The 24,917-nt window shown below is 45.3% G+C and overlaps 1 protein-coding gene and 1 long non-coding RNA gene across 7 annotated transcripts; both read left to right on the top strand.

The window, feature by feature from the left end:
• The first annotated feature begins 445 nt into the window (after positions 1–445).
• Positions 446–3,343, top strand: LOC138849812 (uncharacterized). The gene is made up of 3 exons (XR_011389029.1): positions 446–581; positions 1,408–2,272; positions 2,382–3,343. It is a non-coding gene; the product is annotated as an uncharacterized lncRNA (long non-coding RNA).
• Positions 3,344–3,841: 498 nt separating this feature from the next.
• LOC127482749 (butyrophilin-like protein 2) lies at positions 3,842–21,865 on the top strand. 6 transcript variants are annotated; one of them, XM_070074703.1, is made up of 9 exons: positions 3,842–4,338; positions 7,253–7,336; positions 9,646–9,993; positions 12,332–12,613; positions 13,768–13,788; positions 18,051–18,398; positions 19,342–19,623; positions 20,540–20,635; positions 21,200–21,865. In XM_070074703.1, the coding sequence occupies exons 2-9, from the start codon at positions 7,258–7,260 to the stop codon at positions 21,409–21,411; spliced, it is 1,668 nt and encodes a 555-aa protein (XP_069930804.1). In that variant the 5' UTR covers positions 3,842–4,338; positions 7,253–7,257; the 3' UTR covers positions 21,412–21,865. The 6 variants fall into 6 exon arrangements, with proteins under 6 accessions (XP_069930804.1, XP_069930809.1, XP_069930807.1 ...); XM_070074708.1 differs by having other exon boundaries at positions 4,023–4,338; positions 21,203–21,865; XM_070074706.1 differs by having other exon boundaries at positions 4,027–4,334; positions 7,257–7,336.
• Positions 21,866–24,917: the final 3,052 nt, after the last annotated feature.

Raw genomic sequence — 24,917 nt, forward strand, 5'->3', positions numbered from 1 at the left:
TTTTCTGTTCTTAAAACTGCAGATGTTGAGCTCTGGATTTACGATTTTCAATTTTTCTTCGCTAAGAGTCCGGGAAGGAAATGTGGTAACAAAATATTTAAGAAGTGAAGCAGTGCACCCCACACACCCCTCACCCCTCCTCTCCCTCCTGCCCCCACCGTCCTAACCCCGAGTGTGGGACCCGCAGAGACTGAAGCAGGTTCAGCGGCAGCAGTTTTCCTACTCTTGCCTTCAATTACCACTAAAACATAAAAACGCCACTAATAAAGGAAAGGATTAGAAATCAAGCTGTGGGACGCTTAACGCAATTCTCAGTCCTCTGAAGTCCCTGAGCCCTCCTGAAGCCCCGGCGCTTCCTTGAACAAACATGCCCTCTACTGGCGGGTTTCGGAACTGCAACAGGCTGCTTGGGCATGCGCTCTTCAGAGACGGCGTTCTCTAGCAGCAGGAGGGCCAAGCCACAGAACCCAGAGGCAGGACTCAAACGCAGGAGGCTTGGCAGACGGGCGCTTCCTTTAAACTTCTTCTGCCACGATCAGGAGGACTGTTTTGTTCACCCCGTGAGCCGTGCCTGGATATCTGTGAGTGCAGATTTTCTGGTGCTGGGGGGAGTGTGGCCCAGGGGAGACACCTGCCTGGTTCTCCAGTTGACTGGTGTGATTCTCACCAGTGTGTACGACTCCTCCCAAGAACGCTGTTCTTATAGGCTGAATCCGCGATGGAATCAGCTGTACATGACTATCATTTTCAGATCAGAAAGGATGATACTTATTGTTTTATCCTCTTGTAACTTTTTCATAAGACTAAAATTAAAAGCAAATTAAATCTTTTAATGTTAAAGTCAGTGTTATAAGAAAGAGGGAGACACACAAAGAGAGGGAGAGATCTTCCATCTGCGGGTTCATTTCCCTAAAGGCCTGGCCAGGCCGAAGCCAGGAGCGGGAGCTTCTTCCAGGTCTCCCATGTGGGTGCAGGGGCCCAAGGACTTGGGCCATCTTCTGCTGCTTTCTCAAGCACATCAGAAGTGGAGCAGCTGAGACTTGAACCAGCGTCGTATGGGATGTGGTGTACAGGCAGCCGCTTTACTTACTATGCCACAGCACCAGCCCCTAAAAACAAAATTTAAAAATCTTAGAGGACTGGTTTGTCACTTTTTGGATTCTAAGAGAGAGAAATCTAACAGTGCCCTTCAGCTCAGACTACAGGTCCTCAGAGCTGACTGCCCCAGCCGTATTCCTACATGCCCTCCTCCCCCCCCCCCCCACGCACACACACACTTACTGGCCAACCCCTGCTGTGGGAATCTAATGCTAAGGTTGGTGTGGGTGAGTCAGTCCCTGGGCATTTGCTGTCTCCGGGTCCTTGAGGCGTGAACTTTAGCAATCACGATCTTCCCGTCCTTTGCAGGGTCCTCAATGCGCAGGATCGCACTTTGTGGCTGTTGGGCTCCTCCCAGATGGCGATTCCGGCTGCCCCCTGGTTTGAAGGGACCTCCTGCAGCGCTAAGCCGTGGCCTCAGGAGCAGAAGCCCGGTTTTTTGGGTGTGCGCCTGCTGCGGAGGCCAGGGTGACACTGGGCGGGGAAGGGTCTGAGGAGGGGGCCGACACACCTCGGAGCCTTGGGAGCTGCTTCCTGACAGTTCACGTGCCCATCACCTGTCTTGACGGGCCCGGGATATCACAGGGGGCCTACAACATGCTCCCGGACACGGAGTAACTTGTTTTATCCCCACAGGGCTTGAGCACAACCTCACACTATTTATGCCTGGAACACACTACCCCGTAGGGTGCACCTTCCTGGAACTGCTGTCAGGGACAGGGTCCTCCTGCACCACGGGGGAGACGCGGCGTGGCTCTGCTGCCCTCTGGTGGCCGTGTGGAGCCAGGACGCTCCTTCCGCGCCGCTCTCCCCGCAGACCCCTCTGGGGACCCCGCTCTTCTGTCACTCGGGCTGTGCTGTGGGCATTGTCCTGCCTGAGCTCCGGCACGGGGACTCCTCTCGTCAGAACGGCAGAGATCTGCCTTGGTTTTTCTCTCCCACACCGATATGCACCTACACACAGAGCGCCCCCATAACACATAGCGTTATGTAGGACACGGTTCTGATTTAAAAATGGGCAAACCTCTAAGAAAGTGCTTGTGAATGGTTCGGGAGAAAAGGTGTCCACGAGTTTAAACAGAGGTTCTGTAAACAGCCCGTGGTGCTCACGTGCGGACCGCACACAACACATGACAAGACTTCTGGAAGATTCCAGCACCAAGTGGCAAAGCAGGTATGTGATCGGTACGCTATTTGCACACCACAAATTCAAGTGCGAGGAAACAAAATCCTGTACCTTCCTACCACTAAATTTTTATGCCTAGCACTATCGTGTTTTTCAGCAGAACGATGAATCCGGTGATTTCCGGAACACCTCAGCGGCTTTCCCAGCCCTGGAAGACACTCTCGCCCCTGCCCAGGGTTGCTCTCAGGTTCTGAGGCAGGAGGTGGGCGGGGCAGGCGCCGGAGGCCGCCCCTTATTTCCAGCATGACCTGTCCTGGGACGTCGCCCTCTGGCGGTGCTCCCTGGTCGGCGCTGTCTCCCCGCCTTGATGACACTGCCTGCTGTCTCCGCAGAGCGCGCTCTTGCTGTAGCCTCCCGGGAGACACTCGGGGCTTCCAGGGTTCACATCTTCTTGCCATGGACAGCGTTCCCTTTGTGGCGAGTCTTCCGTGTCACTGGGGGTGGGGAGGGAGTGGTCTGCGGAACCAGGTGGGGGGACCCCTGTATTGTAACTGAGAGAATCGGGGTCAAGAGACACTCGTCCCCTCATCAGTGTTTAATGATTTTTCTTTCCTTTTCAACGCCCTCCCCCTCCACAGTGAGGAGGCCCTTAGACTGAGGAGGAAGCTGGCGGTCCGACGGTAAGACCTAGGGCCCGGTGCTGTGGCGTAGCCTGTAAAGCAGCTGTCCGCAGTGCCGGCATCCTGTGCGGGAGCCAGTTCGAGCCTTGGCTGCTCCATTTCTGATCCAGCTCTCTGCTGTGGCCTGGGAAAGCAGTAGAAGATGGTGCCAGTGCTTGGGCCTCTATGCCCACATGGGAGACCTGGAAGAAGCTCCTGGCTCCTGATTGGCCCAGCTCTGGCCTTTGTGGCCATTTGGGGAGTGAACCAGAGGATGGAAGACCTCTCTCTCCCCTCTCTCTCTGCCTCTGCCTCTCTGTAACTCTGCCTGTCAAATAAATAAATTAATTTATAAAAAAAACCAGTGACCTCAAATGGGGGGCCTAAATAGGGTCTCCCTGTTGGATCATAAGAGAGGAGAGCAAGAAACTTCTAGACAAAATAAATTCAAACCTTATAACCTTGTAATGGTGCATATGATTATATTATTACACAATGGAAATCTGAAATTAAGTTGAACCTTATTCTAGAGAACTCTGGAAATCATGACAGCATATCTTCAGACACCCTACAGAGCAGAGCAGACTCAAAGGGCATGTGGCAGAACACCTGGCTGAAATAGCATGTAAAAAAAAATGTCCCTGTGACATCTGTCATCACGCTCTTCGTGCCCTAGCTTTATATTAAAAAGCTTATTGAAGGTCTTTGGTAAGGATTTTAGAGTGGTTAAATCCTTTATTACTTAGCAATGGGAGATAAAGAACCAAAGGAAAAAGAGCAGTAAACCAGCCCTCAGGGGTCCGCAGCCTGGGACTCTGGCCCAGGAGAAGGTAACTCAGTCTCTGGGCTCTACTTCCTGTAAGACACATGGGATACTTAGTTCAGTGTACTTCCAGCGCTGCAGCCCGAACAGTGCCACATTCTGGTGGAAACTTGGCACTAGGCGGGGAATCGGATGTGTGGAAATGAAGGGAAGGGTGAAGACATACACCCACGCTGGGTGCTGCCGGGGCTCCCGGTGTGGGTGAGGACCTTACTAGCTGTGGCACGGGTGGGTGTCAGATGGAGAACAGCCAGAGAGCCCTGATGTTCCAGGGAGGGTGAGGAAAATTGCAACATCGCAGTGTTCTCTGCAGGTCTGAAGGACCCACGGCTGAAATCAAAGTCCACGTCTCCTCTGAGTTTCACTTTTGACATACTGCACTGGCGGGAGGCGACTGCTGTTCCGATTGGACTCTCATTTTCAGAGCCTGCCTGGGGGATTTGGCTCTGCCGTCAGTTTGCATGAGGCAGCATCGATCCTCCCTTCACCCAAAGCCCTGGGGAGCCAGGAGCCGCCTCCACCCCTAGCTGGCTGTCCCACGGTTGTCTCCGGTCGTTCTGTGGACGCCTGCTGTGGGGAGGAAGGACACTCTGGCAGCTGCGGGCTCCACCACAAGGAAGAGAGGGAGGCACGTGAGTGGTCTGCAAACTCCCTGGGGAAGGGCGGTCTGGGGCTTTGGGGCAGTGGACCACGGAGTACAAGTGGGGCACACAGGCAGTGAGGACGCGTCCTGGTAGGCAACTCTCTCACTTCTTGTAATGCCTTGCATATCTCACCCCACACCTTTCAAAGTGCTCTGGGAGCTCAGGGGATCCGCTCAGTGTTCCTGTGAAGCAGGCTGGGTGAGGCGGGGCTCCTGGATCAACAATCAGTGAGCCAGGATCCTGTTGCACCTTTGTCACCGCGGCTCTGGGCCCTGACTGCTTTGTCTGTCACCCGGTGCGCAGCTGGGACCCTCAACAATGATTGACACCAGCAGAGGAGACACTCTTTTTAAAGTTTATACGAGTGTGCAAGCTCCAAACTTCACAAAACTCAGTTGATTCATTCTCACCAGGCAAACATTGTGGCTGCTTGGCATTTTGGGGATTTACCATTCTAGGATATTTTTTTTGTTAGAGAAACAAATTCTGATAACTCAGAATATATAGTAACTTGCAAATTTCTTTGACATGGATTTTAATAGCGTAGGGATAGGCCTTGGAACTCAGAATTGTTATTCACCAAGTGCCTAAACATAAACCTCCACTTCCTATTACAACTGAACACTTGTACTTCATTCAGAAAATTAAGTGAAGGGGAGCTTTTGGACATTTAGTGACGCATATATGTCTTAGCTCATAGATCTCAACAATATCAAAGTTTACCATATTCTGTATCAACGGCAGTTGTATGGGATTCTTGGTCTATGTTGAAACGGTAAATTGGAGATGGCAAAAATTAAGTTAAAAGGTATTAATTTAACGTTTGACATTTAAGTCAAGTTATTTATTTATAGAAAATAACTGGTGATTTTGAGCTGACAGCAGCTAGTCCATGGCAAGCTTTTCCCTGGGCCTCTGGCATCCTGATGCTCTGTGCTGGCTGGGTCCCTGCTGTGAGTTTCAGGATGATTGGCAGCATCTTGCTTCTACCAATATACCACCCACCCCACCCCCAGTGATAACCCAAGATGCCTCCACATAGCGCAGATGTCCTCCAGCACCGGGGCTGCTGCCCTTCCACTGGGGACCCTGGCCTGAGGCAGCTGCTCTCCCCTTTGCTCCTCTACAAATCTGCGCTGAGCACAGAGAAGACTGGGCTTCATTTTCATAACATCTTCAAAAGCTTCCTTGATTTTGACTTTTTTTTTTTTTTAATGTGGAGTGCATTTAAGACCTAAAGTAACACAAACTTATAAAGTGGTTTGCAGCACCTGTGGGATCTTTTCCATTCACACAACTGGTGGCTAGTGTGGCATGGACTTTGTGGGCTGTTTCTGCTCTTACTAGGAGGGGGGAATATTTCCACTTTTTACAAGAGAAGGCGAGGAAGCATCTGCCTTGGTGGAAGTGGCTGGTGAGTTTCAAGTGGCAGTTACTAAAGGTCTGTGCTGTCTTGTGATGCTAAGGCTCATCCTTTTCTTAAAATTGTGTTAGAGAGAGAGAGAGAGACAGACAGACAAAGAGGATGTCTTCTATTTGCTGGGGTTCACTCCATCAAATACCCTCTCCAGCCTTGACATATATGTCTTAGCTCATAGATCTCGACAATATCAAAGTTTACCATATTCTGTATCAACAGCAGTTGTATGGGACTCTTGGTCTTCCTAAACTGAAGCTAGGAGCCTGGAATTCCATCTGGGACGCCCATGTGGGTGGCAGGGACCTACGTACATGAGGCAGCACCTGCCTCCCAGGGAGCACATTAGCAGGAAGCTGGATCAAAGCAGAGTCAGAACTCAAACCCAAGCACTCCAGTGTGGGTTATAGGCATCCCTAGCAGTATCTTAGCTGCTGCATCCAATGCCTGCTCCTCTGTCTCATTTTTATGTGAATATTTTAGTGCTCTTTTAGGCTTAGCTGTTGTGGCTGGGCCCCTATCAGTGTTTTTAGTGATATCTGAAATGAAATCATGCATTTTTATAAAGCAAATAGACAAGCATCAGAGTAGCAGTTATCTCCTGAAGCACCTGAATCACAATCTCCATGTTCTACTGTTGAGTTTTTCTTCTGGTCCGTAACAGATGACTGCTTTAGATTCTGGCAAAGGGAAGGAGTCATGGCTCAGCATTGCTCCATTCGGCGTGAAGTAATTCTTTCTTTCAATAAACACCTGCCGCAACAGATGCAACAGGCATTTGGCTGCTTTCACTCTGAGTTTCCAATTGTTCAACATTCAATTAACATTAGCACTGTTTTTGTCCTGGAAGTTTTAGACTTTTATCTGCTAGAGTATTTTTATTACATTGGTACGATGGGATTGTAGGATTTGCCAGGGCCTGCCAGTGGGGATGTTTCTCTTGTTCTTCCCCAAGTGTCTCTGAGACTGTCCTGACAGGCTGCTTCAGTCATCCTGCTGTGTTCTACAGCACTGCCCCAGGACTCTTTCCATAACATTCCAGAGCACCCTATGCCCCTTGGCTCCTGCTGCAGCCCCGGGACACAGCCTCCCTGCTCTTTCTGCACCCAGGAAACCTTAGTGAAGAAGGACTTTGCAGGAAGAGCTGGAAGGAGGATGAGAAAAAGATGTTTGCAACCTGTTCTGCAATTTCTCTGTGCTCATCACAGACAGAACCTCAGGAGGGTTTTGTTGTTGTTTGTTTTGTTTTTAATGAGATTGGCACTTAGCTCTTCATTTCAATCAGAAAACATCCTCAGGCCTGAAACATAGCTGAGAGTGTAATACTGTAGGTAAGGGAGAAATGTGCTCCCTAACCAGGCAGCCGGGAGCCAAGCCTGCTTCCCTGTTGGACCGTAGAGGGGTGGATGCTCATTCCTTGTTCAGACTGCACAGCCGTTGGAAGGCACGGATGCTGAGTCTCACGCTCTCTCATGCTTGCTCCAGGCAGGATGTTGGACTTCTCGCAGTACAGTCTGTCTGGTGCGGTTGCCTCCTTCTTCTTCATCCTGCTGACCCTGAAGCCTCCAGGTATGATCCCCTTCTCCCCTTTCTACACACTGTAATGCTCTGGAGATCCAGTCCTGGGGCTCAGTCCTAAGGACTGGCACAAGATTTCAGAGCGTGGGCCCAATGGCCAAAGCACCTGAGTTGCAAAAAGGGCTCCTCCACTTCCAGCTGTGTCACCCTGGGGAAGTTATCTGAGCCTCTTATGCTTTGGTTTCTCCACATGTATGGTCAGAACAATGACAGTACGTACACCTGAAGGTTGAGCATTAAATGAGACCATGAATGAGAAACGCCTGACCAGTGGCTGGAACTTGTTAGTGTTTTCATCTATTCTCCTACTTCCGTGAACTTGGGGGTAAGACAAAGAGCTACTTCTTTTTTATTTTCTAAAGATTTTGTTTTTACTTATTTGAGAGTCAGGAAGGAAGAGAGAGAGAGAGGAGAGAGAGAGAAAGAGAGAGAGAGAGAGATTCCATCCACTGATTCACTCTCCAAATGGCCAAAAACATCTAGGGCTGGGCCAGGCTGAAGCCAGTAGCCAGGAACTCCATCTGAGCCTTCCACAGGGCACTTGGGCCACCATCCACTGTCTTCCCAGGTGCATTATCAGGGAGCTGGGTCAGAAGTGGAGTAGCCAGGACTTGAACCAGCATTCTGATATGAGGTAACAAGCATTGTAAATGGCGACTTAACCTGCTGCACCACAATGCCAGCCTCATACCATGAACTCAGTAACATAAAAGTGTTTGGAAATAAGAAATTAGAAGGAGACTTCCAAGAAATGGACTTGGAAGCCTCAGTGGTTGACTTGTTTTTTAAAGATTTATTTATTTATTTGAAAGTTGGAGTTACACAGAGAGAGAAGGAGAGGCAGAGAGAGAGAGAGAGAGAGAGAGAGAGAGAGAGGTCTTCCATCTGATGGTTCACTCCCCAGTTGGCCACAACAGCCAGAGCTGCACTGATCTGAAGCCAGGAGCCAGGAGTCTCTGCCGGGGTCTCCCACGTGGGTGCAAGGGCCCAAGGACTTGGGCCATCTTCTGCTGCTTTCCCAGGCCATAGCAGAGAGCAGGATCAGAAGAGAAGTAGCTGGGACTTGAACTGGCACCCACATGGGATGCTGGCACAGGAAGTGGCAGCTTTACCTGCTGTGCCACAGCACAGGCCCCAGTAGTTGAATTTTGTCAGTCAAAATGTTATACCTTGAAATAAAATTATGAAATGTGGATGTCAGAGAGAAAAATCAGAGCCCCAAGGAAAACATAGAATGGCAATTTGATAAAAAAATAAAAAAACAAACAAACAAACACATCCTGTGAAGACGTCAGAAGGTGGACTGCAGACTTGGTGCCGTGGAAGTTTTGTGAGGTTCTGAGGCCGCTGTCCTCTCTCTCAGTCATGCTGTGGTTTCCTAGTCTGTAAAGGACTGGCATAGCCTCAGCCCTTGCTTCATATTTGGAATAAAAAATACAAACAGATCTCCACCCAAGTTTAATGATGACTTTTTGAGCAGCATCTATTTGACAAGGAAAGGTTTGCCTCTGGAGGACGAGTGTGCACAAAGGTCAGGTGGCTGTGGGGCATTTAGATAGAAAGAGCACAGCATAAATGACAGACGAGGTCCTGAAAGTAACAACGCGTGCCAATATTAAACATCTCTGATGTGCAGGTAGCAAGGAAGGTCAGACATGATTTAGAATTGGATTGGAGGACTCAAATTCTCTATGGACCACTGTGCTTAACCCACCACAGAGAGTCCTCATGGACCATGCATTGTACTTAATTCAGTCACTGCAGTCACCTTCTTTAGAGAAAGGATAAGAAAAAAGAAAATCTCATTTCCTTACCTAGACAAGAGTGAGTGATCCTGAGATGCCAAAAAGACTAATCGATGAGTTCCTTATCTAAATTTAAAGAAACTAATTAAAATGTTAATCACTAATAAGTTTTTAATAAATAAATAAATTTATGTATTAACTTCCCTGAGTACAAAAACAACCCAGACATGATAGTTTTAGTGTCTTAAAGATGAAGAAATTAAGATCATAAACCTCAAAGACTTACTGAGAATAATAGATTTGCTCCAGATTGTCCAGCTAGTGTGTGACAGGTTTGGCTTTTGTGCTCAAATTTTTGAACTACATTTTCTTTCAGTACACAAGGTTGTGACTGTAACAAAGGAGTGCACAAAGAATCCTGGTGGAGTTCTCTAAAACGTTGAGAGCAAAGCCCACCCCTCTCTGTCTTTGTAGGTTGGACAACACAGGCAAGCACACTGGTCCTCCTGCTGGCGCTTCTGGCTGACACTTCCTCTTTTGTGCTCTGCTTTGTAGATGACTTCAGAGTGACTGGTCCTTCCCATGCTATTGTGGCTATGGTGGGGGAAGAGGCCCTACTCACCTGTCAGCGCCTTCCCAAGAAGACTGCGGTGCACACGGAGGTGAGGTGGTACCACTCAGAGCCCAGCGCACCTGTAATTGCATACCGGGATGGAGGTGGGATGACTGAGGTGCAGAAGGAGGAGTACCAAGGCCGAGTCGAGTGGATAGAAGATGGCATCGCAGAGGGACGTGTGGCTCTGAAGATACACAGCATCCAGGCTTCCGACAACGGGCAATACTGGTGCCGTTTCCAAGAGGGCAACTATTATAGTGAAACAAGCTTGCTGCTCAAAGTAGCAGGTGAATATCTAGGAAAAGACGTAGGATTCTGGAGAGGAGCTTATTAACATGTGGGAAGGTTATTGCCAGTTGAAGAATTCCCTTTGAGTCGTCAAAGCCATTCCTGGTGCCCCATAGTCTACTCTGAGGCACTTGAAACAAACGGTTCTGAAATCTTTAAAACAAGCTCACTTGTGAAATATTCTTCCAAATTTAAAACTTACACAGTTGACTGTTCTTGAGGATTATTTGAAATATAAAACATATAGTTCCTAGAAACTTTGAAAGAATTATTTACCTGTTTGTAAAGCAGAGTCATGGGGGCAGGACACCTTGCATCTCTGGTTCACTCCCCAGATGGCTGCAACAGCTCAGTTTGGACCAGGCTGAAGCCAGAAACTCCATCTAGGCCTCCCACCTGAATGGCAGGAACTCAAGTACTTGAACCATCATCTACTGCTTCCCATGTGTATAAGCAGGGTGGTGGATCAGAAGCAGAGTGGCTGTGACTCAAACCCCACTGCCTCATGGAATGTGGGCATTCCAAGCAGTGGCTTAACATGCCAGCTGCAGCACCTACCCCATTCATTAGCAGTTTTTCTGAGGTAAGAGCTTGTGCCACCTAAGGTTGGTGTGCCAGAGCAAGTCGACTGCTGAGTGAGTGAGCCCAGCTCCTGCTCCTCATCTGTGTCTCAGTGGAAGCAGTTGTTCCTTATCCCCCTTGGGGACTTCAAAAAGTCCATGGAAGTGGAATTAAAAGCTTAATTTATTTTGGTGGAAAATTTTTGAAATCTATGCATGGTAATCTCACGATAGGCATTTTCTGTGAACTTTCTGGAGAGTCCTTCTGTTTGGGGTGACTGAGGTGTGAGAACTTTGCTTTGTCAATGCCCTGGTCAGAGAGCCAGTGATGAGGCTGAAGAGGTTAACACTGTGCTCTCACAGAGATGTTCGTGCTCCACCATTCAACAAACGGGGCACTTGCAGGAGGTGTAGGGACACCCTGTGAATGGCAGGTTCTAAAGAATGCTGTTGTATTCTCCCATTCTCTGCTTCACACCCCAAATGTGGCCTAGATCTACCATGGCTAAGCCCAGGAGCCTGGAACTCTGTCCCTATCTCTCACATTGGCTCAGGGGCACAAGTCCTTGGGATGTCTTCCAGGTGCATTTGCAGAGAACTGGAACAGCTGGGACTTGAACTGGTGCTCACACTGGATGCTGGCATTGCAGGTGGCAGCTTAACGTGCTACACCACAACACCAGCCCCCAACTTTCCTGTTAATACTGCTTTTGCTGTATTTTACAGGTTTTGGTACTTTGTGAAAATATAGTTCCCTTTGAGTTTGGGAAGTGTAGTGTAGGACAGAGAAAGAACTTCATGGCTCTGTAAGTTATCCTAAAGTAGGATTTCTCAAAGCCACTCTTGCCATTGAAGGGGATATCTAGACACAAGGAACTCTGCATGGAACTTGCATTCCACACACTGCAGTTTATGTCTATCCCAAGGTCACTACCACCAACCTCCCCCAACAAAAAAAGCAGAGAGAGAGGAGATTAATTCTCTTTCAGGTGATTTGTGACTTTATCTTTAATATTGTTATTAAATATAAACAATTTCATATTGTTTAAATTAGATCATATTATCATCTGAAATGTCAAAAAGAAGTGCCTGATACAAATAATATTAAGATTAAAAGGCAGGGTTAGTGGCATCAAAGAATTCATGGGTCAGTGATGACACATCTTTGTTTGCTGTATTAAAGAAAGAAGTAAAATGTTATTGTATCTCCTGTCTCCTATTCCCCTGTCTGCATCTGAAGAAGCATGCACTCAGATGCTGAACTTAAAAGATACTATAAGGGCTGGCACTGTAGCATAGAGGGTAAAGCTGCTCCTGTAGTGCAGGCATCCCATGTGGGCACTGGTTCGAGTCCCAGCTGCTCCACTTCCAATCCAGCTCTCTGCTGTGACCTGGGAAATCAGTAGAAGGTGGCCCAAGTCCTTGGGCCCCTGAGCCCATATGGGGGACCTGAAAGAACTCCTGGCTTTGGACCAGCCGAGCTCTGGCTGGCTATTTGGGGGAGTGAACTAGCAGATGGAAGTCTTTCTCTCTGCCTCTGTAACTTTACCTTTTAAATAAATAAATAAATCTTTTTTAAAAAAGAAAAGATACTGACTGGAGAATGAAGGAAGTGGACCTGAACTCTAGATCTGATGAGAAGAACGCCTTAGACCACCTTCTACTTCCCTGGCCCCTGAGCGCCCACCCTCTCCCGTGGGCAGCATCACTGGGATCCCACTGTATGTGATTTGTGCTGCCATCATTTGGGGCTCAAGGCTGTGACTTCTCTCCACAGGCCTGGGGTCGGCCCCACGGATCCACATGGAGTGGCCTGTGGGGGGTGGAGTGCAGCTTGTGTGCACTGCAAAGGGCTGGTTCCCGGAGCCGCAGGTGCGCTGGGAGGATGGCCAGGGAGAGCAGCTGCTGTCTGTCTCCGAGCATCACATCCAAGATGAACATGGTCTGTTCTACGTGGAAGCCACCCTTGTGGTCAGGGATGCCTCCGCAGAGACCGTGTCCTGCCTCATCCACAACCCTGTCCTCAGCCAGGACAAGGCGTCTGTCATCGCCCTCCCAGGTCAGTGCTCCGCCCTGGGACCAGCTTGCTCAGGGAGCCATGGCGCCTGTGTTTCTGGTCAGGACAAATCTCACGTTTAGTAATCTCTATTAAAACCTATAAAACATTTATAATTGGAATAGATGCACTGTATTTTGACTAAATAACTGTTGAAAGTACTGCAGTTATTTTCAAATTCTACCTTGTTTCTGCATTGATTTTTTAACCGCAAGTATTCTTAGGAAAACAAAACTATATTCCTTCAACTGAATTTTTTTCCTATGCTGCATTCTGCCAATTAGGCCTAGGGACCTATCAGACAAAAATAAGCAAGGTGGAGAAAACTACTTACGTAGCATCTTAATAGTGTTCTCACTTATAAAACAACAAGAACAACAAAAACCAAAGAAAACCCAATAAAATGATATAGTGTTAAATTTCTCATGTCACTATAAAAATAACAAAAATATTTTCAAATAATTTTAGTGGCTTAATCCTATTGATAAATTATTTAATGATAAAGATCATATCTATCTATATAGCTATAAATAGATATTTTGAATCACATAGGTTATTGACTTTGAATCACAAAACTGGATTAAGATTTTTGAGGCTGTATTTATTATTCTGATTCATGTAAATGAGAAAAGAAAAATTAAATGTTATGTGTTGATGTTAAAAGAAGACATATATATTTATAAAATATTAACTATTAACATTTAATTTTTCTTTACTCATTTACATGAATCAGACTAATATATTTGTGAATATATATATATACATACATGAGCTTATAATGTCTCAGTTTGGAATTACAAATGTGAAGTTTATGTCCTCATATTTTTATATTTTCTGAGTATTTACAAAATTAATGTGTATGCTTTTTATAACTGGTAGTTAAATATCTGCAGAAACAAACAGAATTATTGGGTGATAATACTGAGAGCATTTTTTTGTTGTTCAGAAAAAAGGAAAACTAGCAGGAATACTAGATGATCTGTGGTAAAAAAATCAATATTTTTCATCATTTCACATTGCATATTGAACTCTCCAATGAAACGTAGAACTTGCTTTGTTTCATTTTACTGTACTTGATTTATTTTATCTTTTTAGATAACTTTTCTCCTTTCTTTCAGACCAATTTCCTCAATATGTTATTCTCATTCTTTTTCCAGAGAAACTCCAGTCTGAGATGGGTGAGTAGGACCTGCCCCTCCCCCCATGCCTGGTGAGCCTTGTGGACACACAGCTTGTGGCACCAGGCTGAGACCCTGTAACCCAAATGGGAAACCAAGGCATGGATTCAACAAGTCTTAGGCTCCGTTCATATTGGTGGGACTGGCCAAGTGCAGGCTACCACGGTCTCCTTTAGGGCCTTTCCCACTGTGTATCTGCCAGGGGGGTTCCAGCGAGCCTCAGATGGACACCTAGATGACACAGACACCACCTCTGCTCCGTGTAGGAGACGAAAGAGCTGCCTTCTGAGTGTTTGGCAATGGCACCTGGCAGTTGGCCAGCCCTGGGGGCCATTTTCAAACTTTCCTAGAGTGAGAAAGGGCGGTGTCTTCATCATAATTGGAGGTCACTGCCTCCACTCTCTCCTCTAACCCTGCCATGGGTTTTGCACCTGCTCCTCCTCCCAGTAGATCCCTGAATTCATCACTACAGAGAGGAGGCTGTTACTTTCTTTCCCAGGTGCCACCCTATGACTGGGGTGATAACTTTCTTGCATTTTTTTAAACTTTATGGTTGGGCTGTTGCTCTTATTTTATTGTAGTGCAGTTAAGTGGTTTAAAAAATAACTTGTTGTAACCTCTTTCATTTTCTGTTTTCCCACCTTACACGCCTTACTCCTGTCCAAGGTCTCTTCTACCAGCCCATGGTGGCTGCTTCTGCCCTAGTGCATATGAACCTGGGTCACTCATTTCCTTCTCCCATAAATGCCCACCCACCCTCCATCGAGACACCTGTCACAGGAATGTGTGTGCATTTGTGTGTGTGCCCCCACGTGTGTGTCAGTAGAGCTTAAGTATACCTTTCCTTTCAGTCTGTGTGAGAGTTATTGAGGAAGATCAGGGTAACACACCCTGATTTCTGTTAGATTCTGGAGTGAAACATTTGACCCCATCAGACCATAAAGATAAGGAATGGGCCTTAGGTCAAAGGTAACTCCATATTCTGGGGACAGACAGGTGCCTGTGAGCCCTATCCGTCTAAGGCAGCTCGTCTTCTGCCTGTTCTGACAGAAACCTTAACCCATGGAGCTTGTTAGTTACAGATCAGGACTTCAATTTGGTGTTTGGAGTAGGTTGACCCAACTGTTGTCCCACAGTGAGATTTGAGGTAAAGAATCATCCCTGAGGCCAGCACCGTGGCTCACTAGGCTAATCCTCCGCCCACGGCGCTGGAACCCCGAGTTCTAGTCCCGGTTGGGGCGCCGGATTTTGTCCTGGTTGCTCCTCTTCCAGTCCAGCTCTCTGCTGTGGTCTGGGAATGCAGCGGAGGATGGCCCAAGTGCTTGGGCCCTGTACCCACATGGGAGACCAGGAGGAAGCACCTGGCTCCTGGCTTCGGATCGGCGCAGCGTGCCAGCCGCAACACGCCAGCCATAGCGGCCATTTGGGGGGTGAACCAGTGGAAGGAAGACCTTTCTCTCTGTCTCTCTCTCTCACTGTCTAACTCTGCCTGTCAAAAAAAAATAAATAAAAAGAATCATCCCTGAGTTCTCTGAGCCACCTCCACATGCCCATTGTAAACCAGGGACACAAAATGCAATCCCTGTCGGGTTCTTCCCAAATCATGCTCACTTCTGGGAACACAAACAAGGTGGAAAATTTGATCTTCATTTTGCCCACTGTCAGGCTGGGGGAGAAGGGCTGAGCCCCAGGAGCTTGGAGGGTGGTGTGCTGAATGGCTGAAGGGCCCAGGTGCTCTGTGGCTGTCTCTGTGCTTTTGCCATGAATTAGAGGCCAAGAGAAAGGACCCACACACGAGGTTGCTGCAAACCCAGCCTGCTCACAGGTCCTGAGACTAAAACTCCAGTTCCTACTCTGGCAAAATATGCTATTGGTTTGTAAAAAACAGTGACTGGTTACTTGAAATATTATGTTCCAAGCAATATGCCAAGTGCTTTGTAAGAATTGTTTCATTTTTTCTTATAGTTATAAAGGTTAACAGATTTATCCTCATTTTCTATTTAGGAAGCAATCTTAGAGGCGTGTGTGGTTTGCTGAAAACTGTAAGAAATTCTGGTGTTTTCCTTTATAATCATTGTCTATCTAACCTAAGAGTGCAAGTTCTTGGTCACCACAGTTTTGGCAACCCACTAGTCTCTATTTTTCCCTTCTTTAAAATGAACAGATTGAACTTAAGTTGCAAGAAAGTGCCCAGTTCTACTACACTGGATGTAAGGTGAATCAACTTGGCATTCAGTGATGAGAGCACGTCACTGAAGGTGCTGATTGACAGCACAGGGAGGGTAGGATGGCAAGACTGTCCGGTTTCAGGGGATTAGCACACAATTCAGTGCACTTCACATGCCAGATGTGATTTAATTTTCAGGTGAGTATTCAGAAGGATTTCAGGAACATACATCCAATATTAAAAAACCAGACAATAAATCTGAGCACTAATGGTGTGAAAGGCTGGATGCTAAAATTTATAGGAAAAGGAGATTATATACAGCTCCCCAGGTGATCATATTTGTATAGAATACCAATTATTAATATTAAGATATAATGATTTACCTAGAACTTTAAACTTTGAATTCAGGAGAAATGGGAGCTTTGTATATCTATAATACTCCCAATTAACTGAATTCCATATTTATATTTTGCTTCCTTTAGTTCCCATTAAAACCAACATTAGCTCTTTTTTTTTTTTGACTGGCAGAGTTAGACAGTGAGAGAGAGAGAGACAGAGAGAAAGGTCTTCCTTCTGTTGGTTCACCCCCCAAATGGCTGCTACAGCCAGCGCGCTGTGCCAATCCAAAGCCAGGAACTGGAACCTGGGGTGCCGGTGCCGCAGGCGGAGGATTAGCCTAGTGAGCCGTGGCACCGGCCTAACATTAGCTCTTAATTACCCATGTCTAGTAGGGTAAACTGGTTTGAGATTTGATATGTGCCACAGGTCACAGACAAGGGGAAAAATCCTCCTAACAATGACAGAGAAGAAGAAATGGCCTTTTCCATTAAGTAATTTGAGATTTATGGGTGAAAAAATAGTAGCAAACTATTGCTCAGTTTATTTTTTTCTGATTCTTACCCTTGTCTTCAGATTTAACAAATATACATGTGATGATGATAATATTGCTTTTGGTAAATTTTAAAAGATAAAGCAAAAACATATTGGAAATAACTGGAGTCACATTTTAGATAGACTAGAAGGGAATAATCTGAATGCTAAAATTGTGTTGACAGTGAATTTCTTCTCTAGAAATACGCTTTGCAGATTTTGACTATGATATAATAAGGACGTTATGTTTTTGGCCATTGATTTCTGTGCAGAGAATCTGAAACTGTATGCCCGTATTTCTATTGTAAGTGGTCTCAGCATGTATTAAACCATCTTTACATTTGTCAGAAAATGACAACCTTCGAATTATAATAGAGCAAAGTTGGTAGGGCACGGCCTGTGGGAATTGAAATTGTTATACAGCTGTGGTCCAGGAAAGCCCTCAGTGAAGATCTTGTCCATACTGGTAGAACTTGGATTCATGGTTGTACTGCATTCTGCGTTCTGTCAAGAGCCCCAATTCTTCCTCTTAAGGTTTTACTCTAAATTATGTGAGGACGTTGTATCTGGTATGTGTCTTTAAACTCACATACATATAACCTTGGGGAAATAAAATATGGTGGCTGGACTGGACTTATGAGGTACCAGAAATACTAACATGAGGAAGATTTCTTCAATTATCTTACTAAAAATCCACAAGAGACCCATTTACAACTCCTTCCCAATTATCAAGTTTAAAGCATTTGCATCTTGCCCATACTCCTCTGGTCACATTGTATGGTGATCCAAGGACTTTATCTTGGTCATTTTGTTTAATCTCACAGCAACTGAATGATTTTGGCAATAATATGACATTTTTATAGTTTAAGAAAGTGAGAGACATATTAAGAAATAGTTTAATATCATCCAGATTTGAAGTGATAGTGTTCATTTTATCCTGTGAGGTTTAATGATGGAATTATTTTATTATTGATCCGTAAACTGAATAAATTACAGGCAGGGGTGAGTGGTGGTTCAATCAGTGATTGGGATTGGCACACATCATGAGATGGCTTTTCCTTGGACAAGAATGACCTCTATACTGAGTCTGTGAAACCCTCATCTTTTCAAAAGCCAGCCTTGGACATCACACGGGGTGTTCTTGAATACTGGAGATGTCGGTGCAGGTGGCAGCATTTACTCCACTTTTATTCTTTCCTTTGTGTTTTGTCTTTGTATTTACCAGCTTCCCTAACAGTGATTGGGCCTTTCCAGCCCATCCTTGTCAGGGTGGGAGAAGATGTGGAGTTAACCTGTTACCTGTCCCCCAAGGTGAATGCACAGAACATGGAGGTGAGGTGGGTCCGATCCCACCGTTACCCCGCTGTTCATGTGTATGTGGACGGGGACCATGTGGCTGGAGAGCAGATGGTGGAATACAGAGGGAGGACTGCTCTGGTGGGTGATGCGATCCACGAGGGGAGACTGACACTGCAGATACATGGTGCCAGGACTTCAGATGATGGGCAGTACCGGTGCCTTTTTGAAATTGATGATGTCTACCAGGAGGCCAGCATGGATCTGAAGGTGGTAGGTAAGGATTCTAGACATGTGTCCTGGGTTCAACACCTATTCCTAACATATTGACATGCTAACTCCTAGGACATTTCTCTGGCATTTGAAATTTTCTTATCAAATGTGTATTGAATCCTCTGGTGCCCAGAACTGTCACAGACACTTAAAGATCACAAGCTTAAATGGACCAAAGTTAATTCTTTGAGTATAGAACTTGTATTCTTTTCAATCTGTCCATAAAGTAACCATATGTTTAGGGACATCTACTCCCTAATTTTACACAGAACTCATTATTTCTCATTTTGTTATTAAATTTCTGAAAAATGCGATTATCAGGAAGTGTAATAATTTGTAGACAAAAGTAGATCTATCATGGAAACAAAAATGAAGATTGGCATGCATGCCAGAGTTGGAGAAGATGAAACCACTTCCCGCCTCACTGCTGATATTTGTGAGAATTGATTTTCCAGGGATAGCAAATGCTGTTGAAGACAGGCCAAAATCCTGGATGTTACACAAGTTCCTCCCATGCATTCTGAATCTAAATTAGAAAGCACACTTAGCAAGTATCCATAGGAGGACACATGAAGAAGTAAATGGGCTCCGTTGTTTTCTGCCATTGGACGTAGATATTTTTAAGAGTTTGAGAGAACACTTACTATGTTTTATCTTGCACATGTGATCCATGCCTTGGTAAAGTTATTTTGTTCTCGGGGACAGAAGAAAAAGGTTTGGTATGGAATTGTGTTTTACTTATTAATCTTCCCGAGGGTGATTTGGCAAAGCAACAACAACAACAATACCCAAACAGAAATTACAAACAAGACAAGACATGCTCCAGCTGCTTTCGTCTGAGTGGAGCGGATGCCCCTTAAGATCTGCTGTCTCCCGCAAGCCCTCTGAGTCCCCTCCTCCCTCCCAGGGAAGTCACTGACTGTAGATCTGAGATCTCTCTTCCCCAGGAGTGGGCTCTTCCCCACTGATCACCATGGAAGGACCGAAGGATGGAGACGTGCAGCTGATGTGCACTTCGGATGGGTGGTTCCCACAGCCCCTTGTGCAGTGGATGGACAGACAGGGAGAGGCAATGCCGTCGTTTTCTGAGGCCCTGAGTCAAGACAGCCGTGGGCTGTTCCATGTGGAGACGGCTTTATTGGTGGCAAGGAGCTCCATTGTGAACGTGACTTGTTCCATCAGCAACCCCCTTTTGGGTGAGAGGAAAACAGCATCCTTTTCTTTCTCAGGTGGGTGATGCCATTTATTTCTGCTAAGTTTGGGAAATAATTGTCAAGACCAACCCAGACTTATTTGTTTTATTACTTCTCATGAAACACCTGCTATCTCTTGAAAATCTGATCTTTAGGAGATCCACTCCTCCGAGTTTCTCCCTCACACACCCGCCAAGATCCCTAAAGTTAGGCTTATTACTGGGTATACACTAAGTTCCATTTTACTGTATCTGAAAAATCCCTTCTTCTATTGTGGAAATAAATAGCACTTTGCTTGTGTTTTCCCCTCATGGTGAGTTTTCTTGCAGATCAGAAATCAATTTTCCAGGAAGGAACACTTGGTTAGGATACCCACATCACTTATTGGAGTGCCTGGGGTCAAGTCCTGGCTCCACTTCCAATTCCAGCTTCCTGTTAATGTGCATCCTTGAGGCAACAGGTGGTGGCTCATATACCTGGGAGTGAGTGTTGGAGTTCCCAGCTCCCAGCAGTAGCTGTTATGGGCATTTGGAGAACGAACCAGTAGGTGGGAGATCTCTGTGCCTCTCTGCCTTTTGAATACATAAAGTAGACAAATTTTAAAAGTTTTTGGAAAAAAACCCCAATTTTCCTTATTGCCTGTTCATGGTTGTGGACTGTGCGATTTTATCCTTTTGCACTTCAGCTATTCCAGGGATGGTGTGATGTAGTTGGGAAAGATAGGGGGAAACATTTGTGGGTGTTGCATGTGTGTTTCTGAGAGGAGTAAGCACTAAAGCAAGACACAAACGTGTTCTCTCCTCAGCATCCATGGAGCAGGCAGGAGTGGACCAAGTGCCTCCTCAAGAGGCCCAATTCTCATCTCCTCTCCAGGCAGGGAGCCACTCAGATGAAAAGAATAATCTCGATATTCTCCCATTTCATTAATGGGGCTCTGGGGTTTCCATTTCAGAGTCCAGGATGAATTTGTTGTGGATCATACTGCTTATGCTGGGATTGCTTCTTGTTGTGGCTGTAGGCCTGAGTAGGAGGAAGAGCCGTAAGAAAGGTAAGTTAGAAGAGCGGCAGGGTGCAGTATACTTGGTGGTGGGAAGCTCACTACTCCCTCTTGCCGGCCTCTCTTTTCAGCCATCACACATAACAGACACTCAGTAAATATTTAGTAATTAGCAAGACATCAAAATCTATGGTTTCCATTTACGTAATTGAGGATCAGTGCTGCATGAGATTGGAATTTGCAGCAGTGGTAGAAGCCAAAGGACTAAGCAGCAGCAATTTGCTTTCCTACTGTCTGTTCCCCAGTGATTTAGTAAAGGGAGAGGAAGAGGTTAGTGCACAGTTGTCCTTGTTTCTAAGCTGAAAGCTTGGAAATGCTGGCGTGGGCATTTTCATTTCATTAAGGTCTTTGTACACGTGGTGACCCCCATATTGGTGATTCCCGCTCTGCTGATAAGGACTTCTCATATATGGATAGAGAAGCTGTTTTGTGTGCTCCAGAAAGTTCTTTCACTTTAAATTTTTTGGGTCACTGAGACTTATGCTTACCTGTTGATGGCTTGAAGTTGATACTTTCTGTTATTGGGTCATTATCACAGATTTTCTTTCTTTACAGCAGATGTGATACCAGATCTAAATACAGCACACTCAAGATCGATTGATTCTGAGGAAACCACGGATATGACCCATGGACATTTGGACAGCCAGATACCCAACAGAGATCTGACTACCTGCTCCTCGTGCAGGGCCAGGAGGCACACAAGCCAGGGAGGCGGGACTGAGAGGTGGAGGGTGAGAACAGGAGAGGAAAGCTCCCCAGTGTTGTAAAGGAAGATGTTGTGAGGAAGGGCATCACCTCTGTGTCACGTGAGACTGAGGTCTATTGCAGTGGATCATTATGGAAATGAGTACTGGGAGGCCAGCATTGTGGTGCAGTGGGTTCAGCTATAGCTTGCAATGCTGATGTCCCACATCAGAATGCTGGTTGGAGTCCTGGCTGCTCCACTTCTAATCCAGCCCCTTGCTAATGCACCTGGGAAGGCAGCAGAGCATGGCCCATGTGCCTGGGTCCCTTCCATCTACATAGGAGACCTGGTTGGAGTTCCAAACTCCTGGCGTCTGTATGTCCCAGCCCTGGCTGTTGCAGCCATTTGGGGAATAGAACAAGGTATGAAAGATCTGTCTCTTTTTTTTCTCTTCATACATGCACACACTCATGTATACATATATCCTCCCTCTCTCCTTTTCAAATAAGTAAATAAATATATTTTTTAAAAAGGAAGTGCATACTGAGCCATCATCCATTCTCCAAATCTCTGCGTGAAAGTGGTCCATGGATCAGAATGTCCATGGGTCAGAATCTCCTTGACTAGATCTCAAACACCTCTCCTCGCCCAACATGACCAACATACACCACATCTGCACCTGCCCCAAACCTTCCTGCTCTGGGGCTCCGCATTCTCTGGTATGCCGATGGAGGTTCTCCAGAGTATTTCATAGACTGAGGAGAGCCTCTTCAACAACCTTGGAATCTGGAAATCAGGGTTGCATTCTGATTCCCAGATGTATTTCTCCTGTTACCAACGGCTTGAAAGGGGCTTGCGTGATCATCAAGGAACTGAGAGTGCTTTACCCTCACTCCAGCCGCCAACATGATCCAAGGCTGATCCTGCCAGGGATATGTCCTAGTTCAAGCTCTGTGATACCCACCTACTGATCACAATATGACATCTGATTAGCTGCACAACCTCTCTTTGCCTCAGTTTCCATATCTAGCAATCGGTTAATGATATTGCATCCCTTATGAACTTATATTTGAGACTGGCTCACAATGGATCCATGGCTCCTTCTGTCCCTCCTTGCTTGTCTGTAAATAACAGACCCCTTTGCATACCCTCTTGTGTGTGTGTGTGCCCCATCTCACCGGGCACAGATAAGCAGGTAACCAGTGCATGGTGAACTTAGACAGTAGCCCATATTGCAATGGGTGTGAGAATATGGAGTATATGTATTATTCTTCCACAAGTGTTTACATATTTATTTTATTTAAAAAATTTCAATTCAGTAAAATAAGTACAATTCATCATTTGGATCATTTTAAAGCGTGCAATTTAGTACTATTCCATATATTCACAATGTTGTACAACCGCCATTGTTATTTTGTTGGAGAATATCTTCATCATCCCCTAAAGGAAACTCCATACCCACTAAGCAGTTGGTCCTCAGTTGTTCTTCCCACCAGCATCTGGCAACTACCAATTTACCCTTTGTCTTTAGGAAATTTTCTATTCTGGTTATTTCACATAAATGGAATAACAAATGTGTAACAGGTTTGCTTATTGCCAGTCCTAATAAAGGACTCCCACTGCTTGGAAAATGGCAAATATCATCATTGCACCAACCTCCAGAAGCAGGAGTCCATACCTTTAGGCTCACTGCATCCTGGGGTTAGATACAACCTATAGAGATATAATCCTACATAAGACACAATTCTTGTTTTAGGCATTTGACCATTCTAGTCGTCACTCAGTTTTTAAATGTCTTGTCATATTGTAATAAACTTGTTTAAAATAAGATTTCCAGAGTTGTCCATCAATGAAGAATTAATGGAATAAGCCAGATGATGAATTTATGGTCATTACTTTTCCAGAAACTACAAGCTATTTGGAGACCTCTCCCTGCTTGTTAACTTACCCACAGTTACAGATGAGGCTAATGCAGGCATTGGTATCTCTGACATTGCTACAACTCTGAATCAAACAAGACATCTACCTTCACAATGTCTTTCATTGTCCACCTCCAGAAAGGCATAATCCCATTAAAATGAGTGGAAATGTGATGGGTAGAAGAGTCTTATAGAATAAAACATGAATTTAGGTCCCTGCAGAAGAGATTCTAAAAATGCGCTTGTGATGAAATCTTTACTTAATATATACTAAATCGATCTTCTGTGTATAAAGATAATTGAAAATTGATCTTGATGTGAATGGAATGGGAGAGGGAGTGGGAGATGGGAGGGGTGTAAGTGGGAGGGGAGTTATGGGGGGGGAAGCCATTGTAATCCATAAACTGTACTTTGGAAATTTATATTTGCTAAATAAAAGTTTTAAAAAAATGCGTTTGGAAATCTCATGCTGAATTTCCAAAGAGTACAACAAGAGTGAAATATTCAGGGTCCAGGCATTTAGCTTAGCAGTTAAGATGCTCATCTCTCACAAAAGAGAGGGGTTCAGTTCTCAGCTCTCATTCCTGGCTACAACTTGCTACTAATGCAGACCCTGGAAGGCAAGGGTAATGGATTAGGTAATTCCGCTCCTGCCAGCCACTCAAGAGATCTGGGTTGTGTTCCTGGATCCCACTTTAAGCCTGGACTAGCCCTGGCTATTTCAGGTCTTTGGGGGAGTGATCTTTTTTTCTCTCTCTCTTTCCCCTGCCTCTTAAATAATGATAGATAAATAATTTTATTTTTAAAAAGTAAAATATCTTAAATGAACCCATTATTGTCTCTGTTCTATATTATAGTTTCACTCCCATTTGTTGTTGTGACACCTGTGTACAAGAGTCTGTTGTCCAGAAATCCCTCCTTACCACATTAATTTGATTAACCTATTAATTTTTCCCACCATTCATTAACCCCTCTTCTGCCTTTATCACCTCTGTGTAGGCCCTCTCTTTACTTAAGTGGAAGTTAGGATTCAGGGCTCTGTATTGATTCTTCCCGGGTACAAATACTGTATTCAATACCACTTAGTGACTATGCATAGAGAAATTTCAGCAAGAGGCTACACCTTCTCAGAATTTAGCTTAAAGATCTGTCAGTAGTGTAGAAAAATCTAAGTGTATCTTTTCTATTATCCACAAAGCAGCATTCATTTAACAACAGAAGCTCATATATCATATCATTGAAGGCATAACCTTGGTGCTAAGTAGCTGGTGAAGGCTTGGATGCAGTAAAGACCAATAGAAATCCATACAGTGGACAGAATATGGTCAAAAAGAAAAGTTGTAATATTTGCAGTGACTCTTTATCCATAAGGATACGGTTGTTTCTTCATTTCTACTTAGCTATTTTCTCTCTGAAAATATAAACTGCAATTCAAATTCCTTTGCCATTCACATTCTCACAAAGGATGCAATTTTGGACTTATTAAACAGTGGGAATTTGCTAAAGAAAATGGCTCACTCCACTCAGAAGACTTGATTTATGGTTTTGTATTGGACTTTGCCCCTTGGCAGACTCTAATATTAGAAGGCCATGGAGCACTGGTAACTGAAGAACACACAAGCCGAGCTATTACATTTCAATGGAGTTTAGCAGATTTCTGTTTATTTCC

The sequence above is a fragment of the Oryctolagus cuniculus genome, chromosome 5 (genome assembly GCF_964237555.1).
Source record: "Oryctolagus cuniculus chromosome 5, mOryCun1.1, whole genome shotgun sequence".
Taxonomy (NCBI): domain Eukaryota; kingdom Metazoa; phylum Chordata; class Mammalia; order Lagomorpha; family Leporidae; genus Oryctolagus; species Oryctolagus cuniculus.

Bases quoted from the DNA above. Each gene is read 5' to 3' on its own strand.
- LOC127482749 (XM_070074703.1), top strand. From the start codon at position 7,258: ATGTTGGACTTCTCGCAGTACAGTCTGTCTGGTGCGGTTGCCTCCTTC. The intron at 9,994-12,331 runs GTGAATATCTAG...TTCTCTCCACAG, and splicing joins CTTGCTGCTCAAAGTAGCAG to GCCTGGGGTCGGCCCCACGG. The intron at 20,636-21,199 runs GTAAGTTAGAAG...CTTTCTTTACAG, and splicing joins GAGGAAGAGCCGTAAGAAAG to CAGATGTGATACCAGATCTA.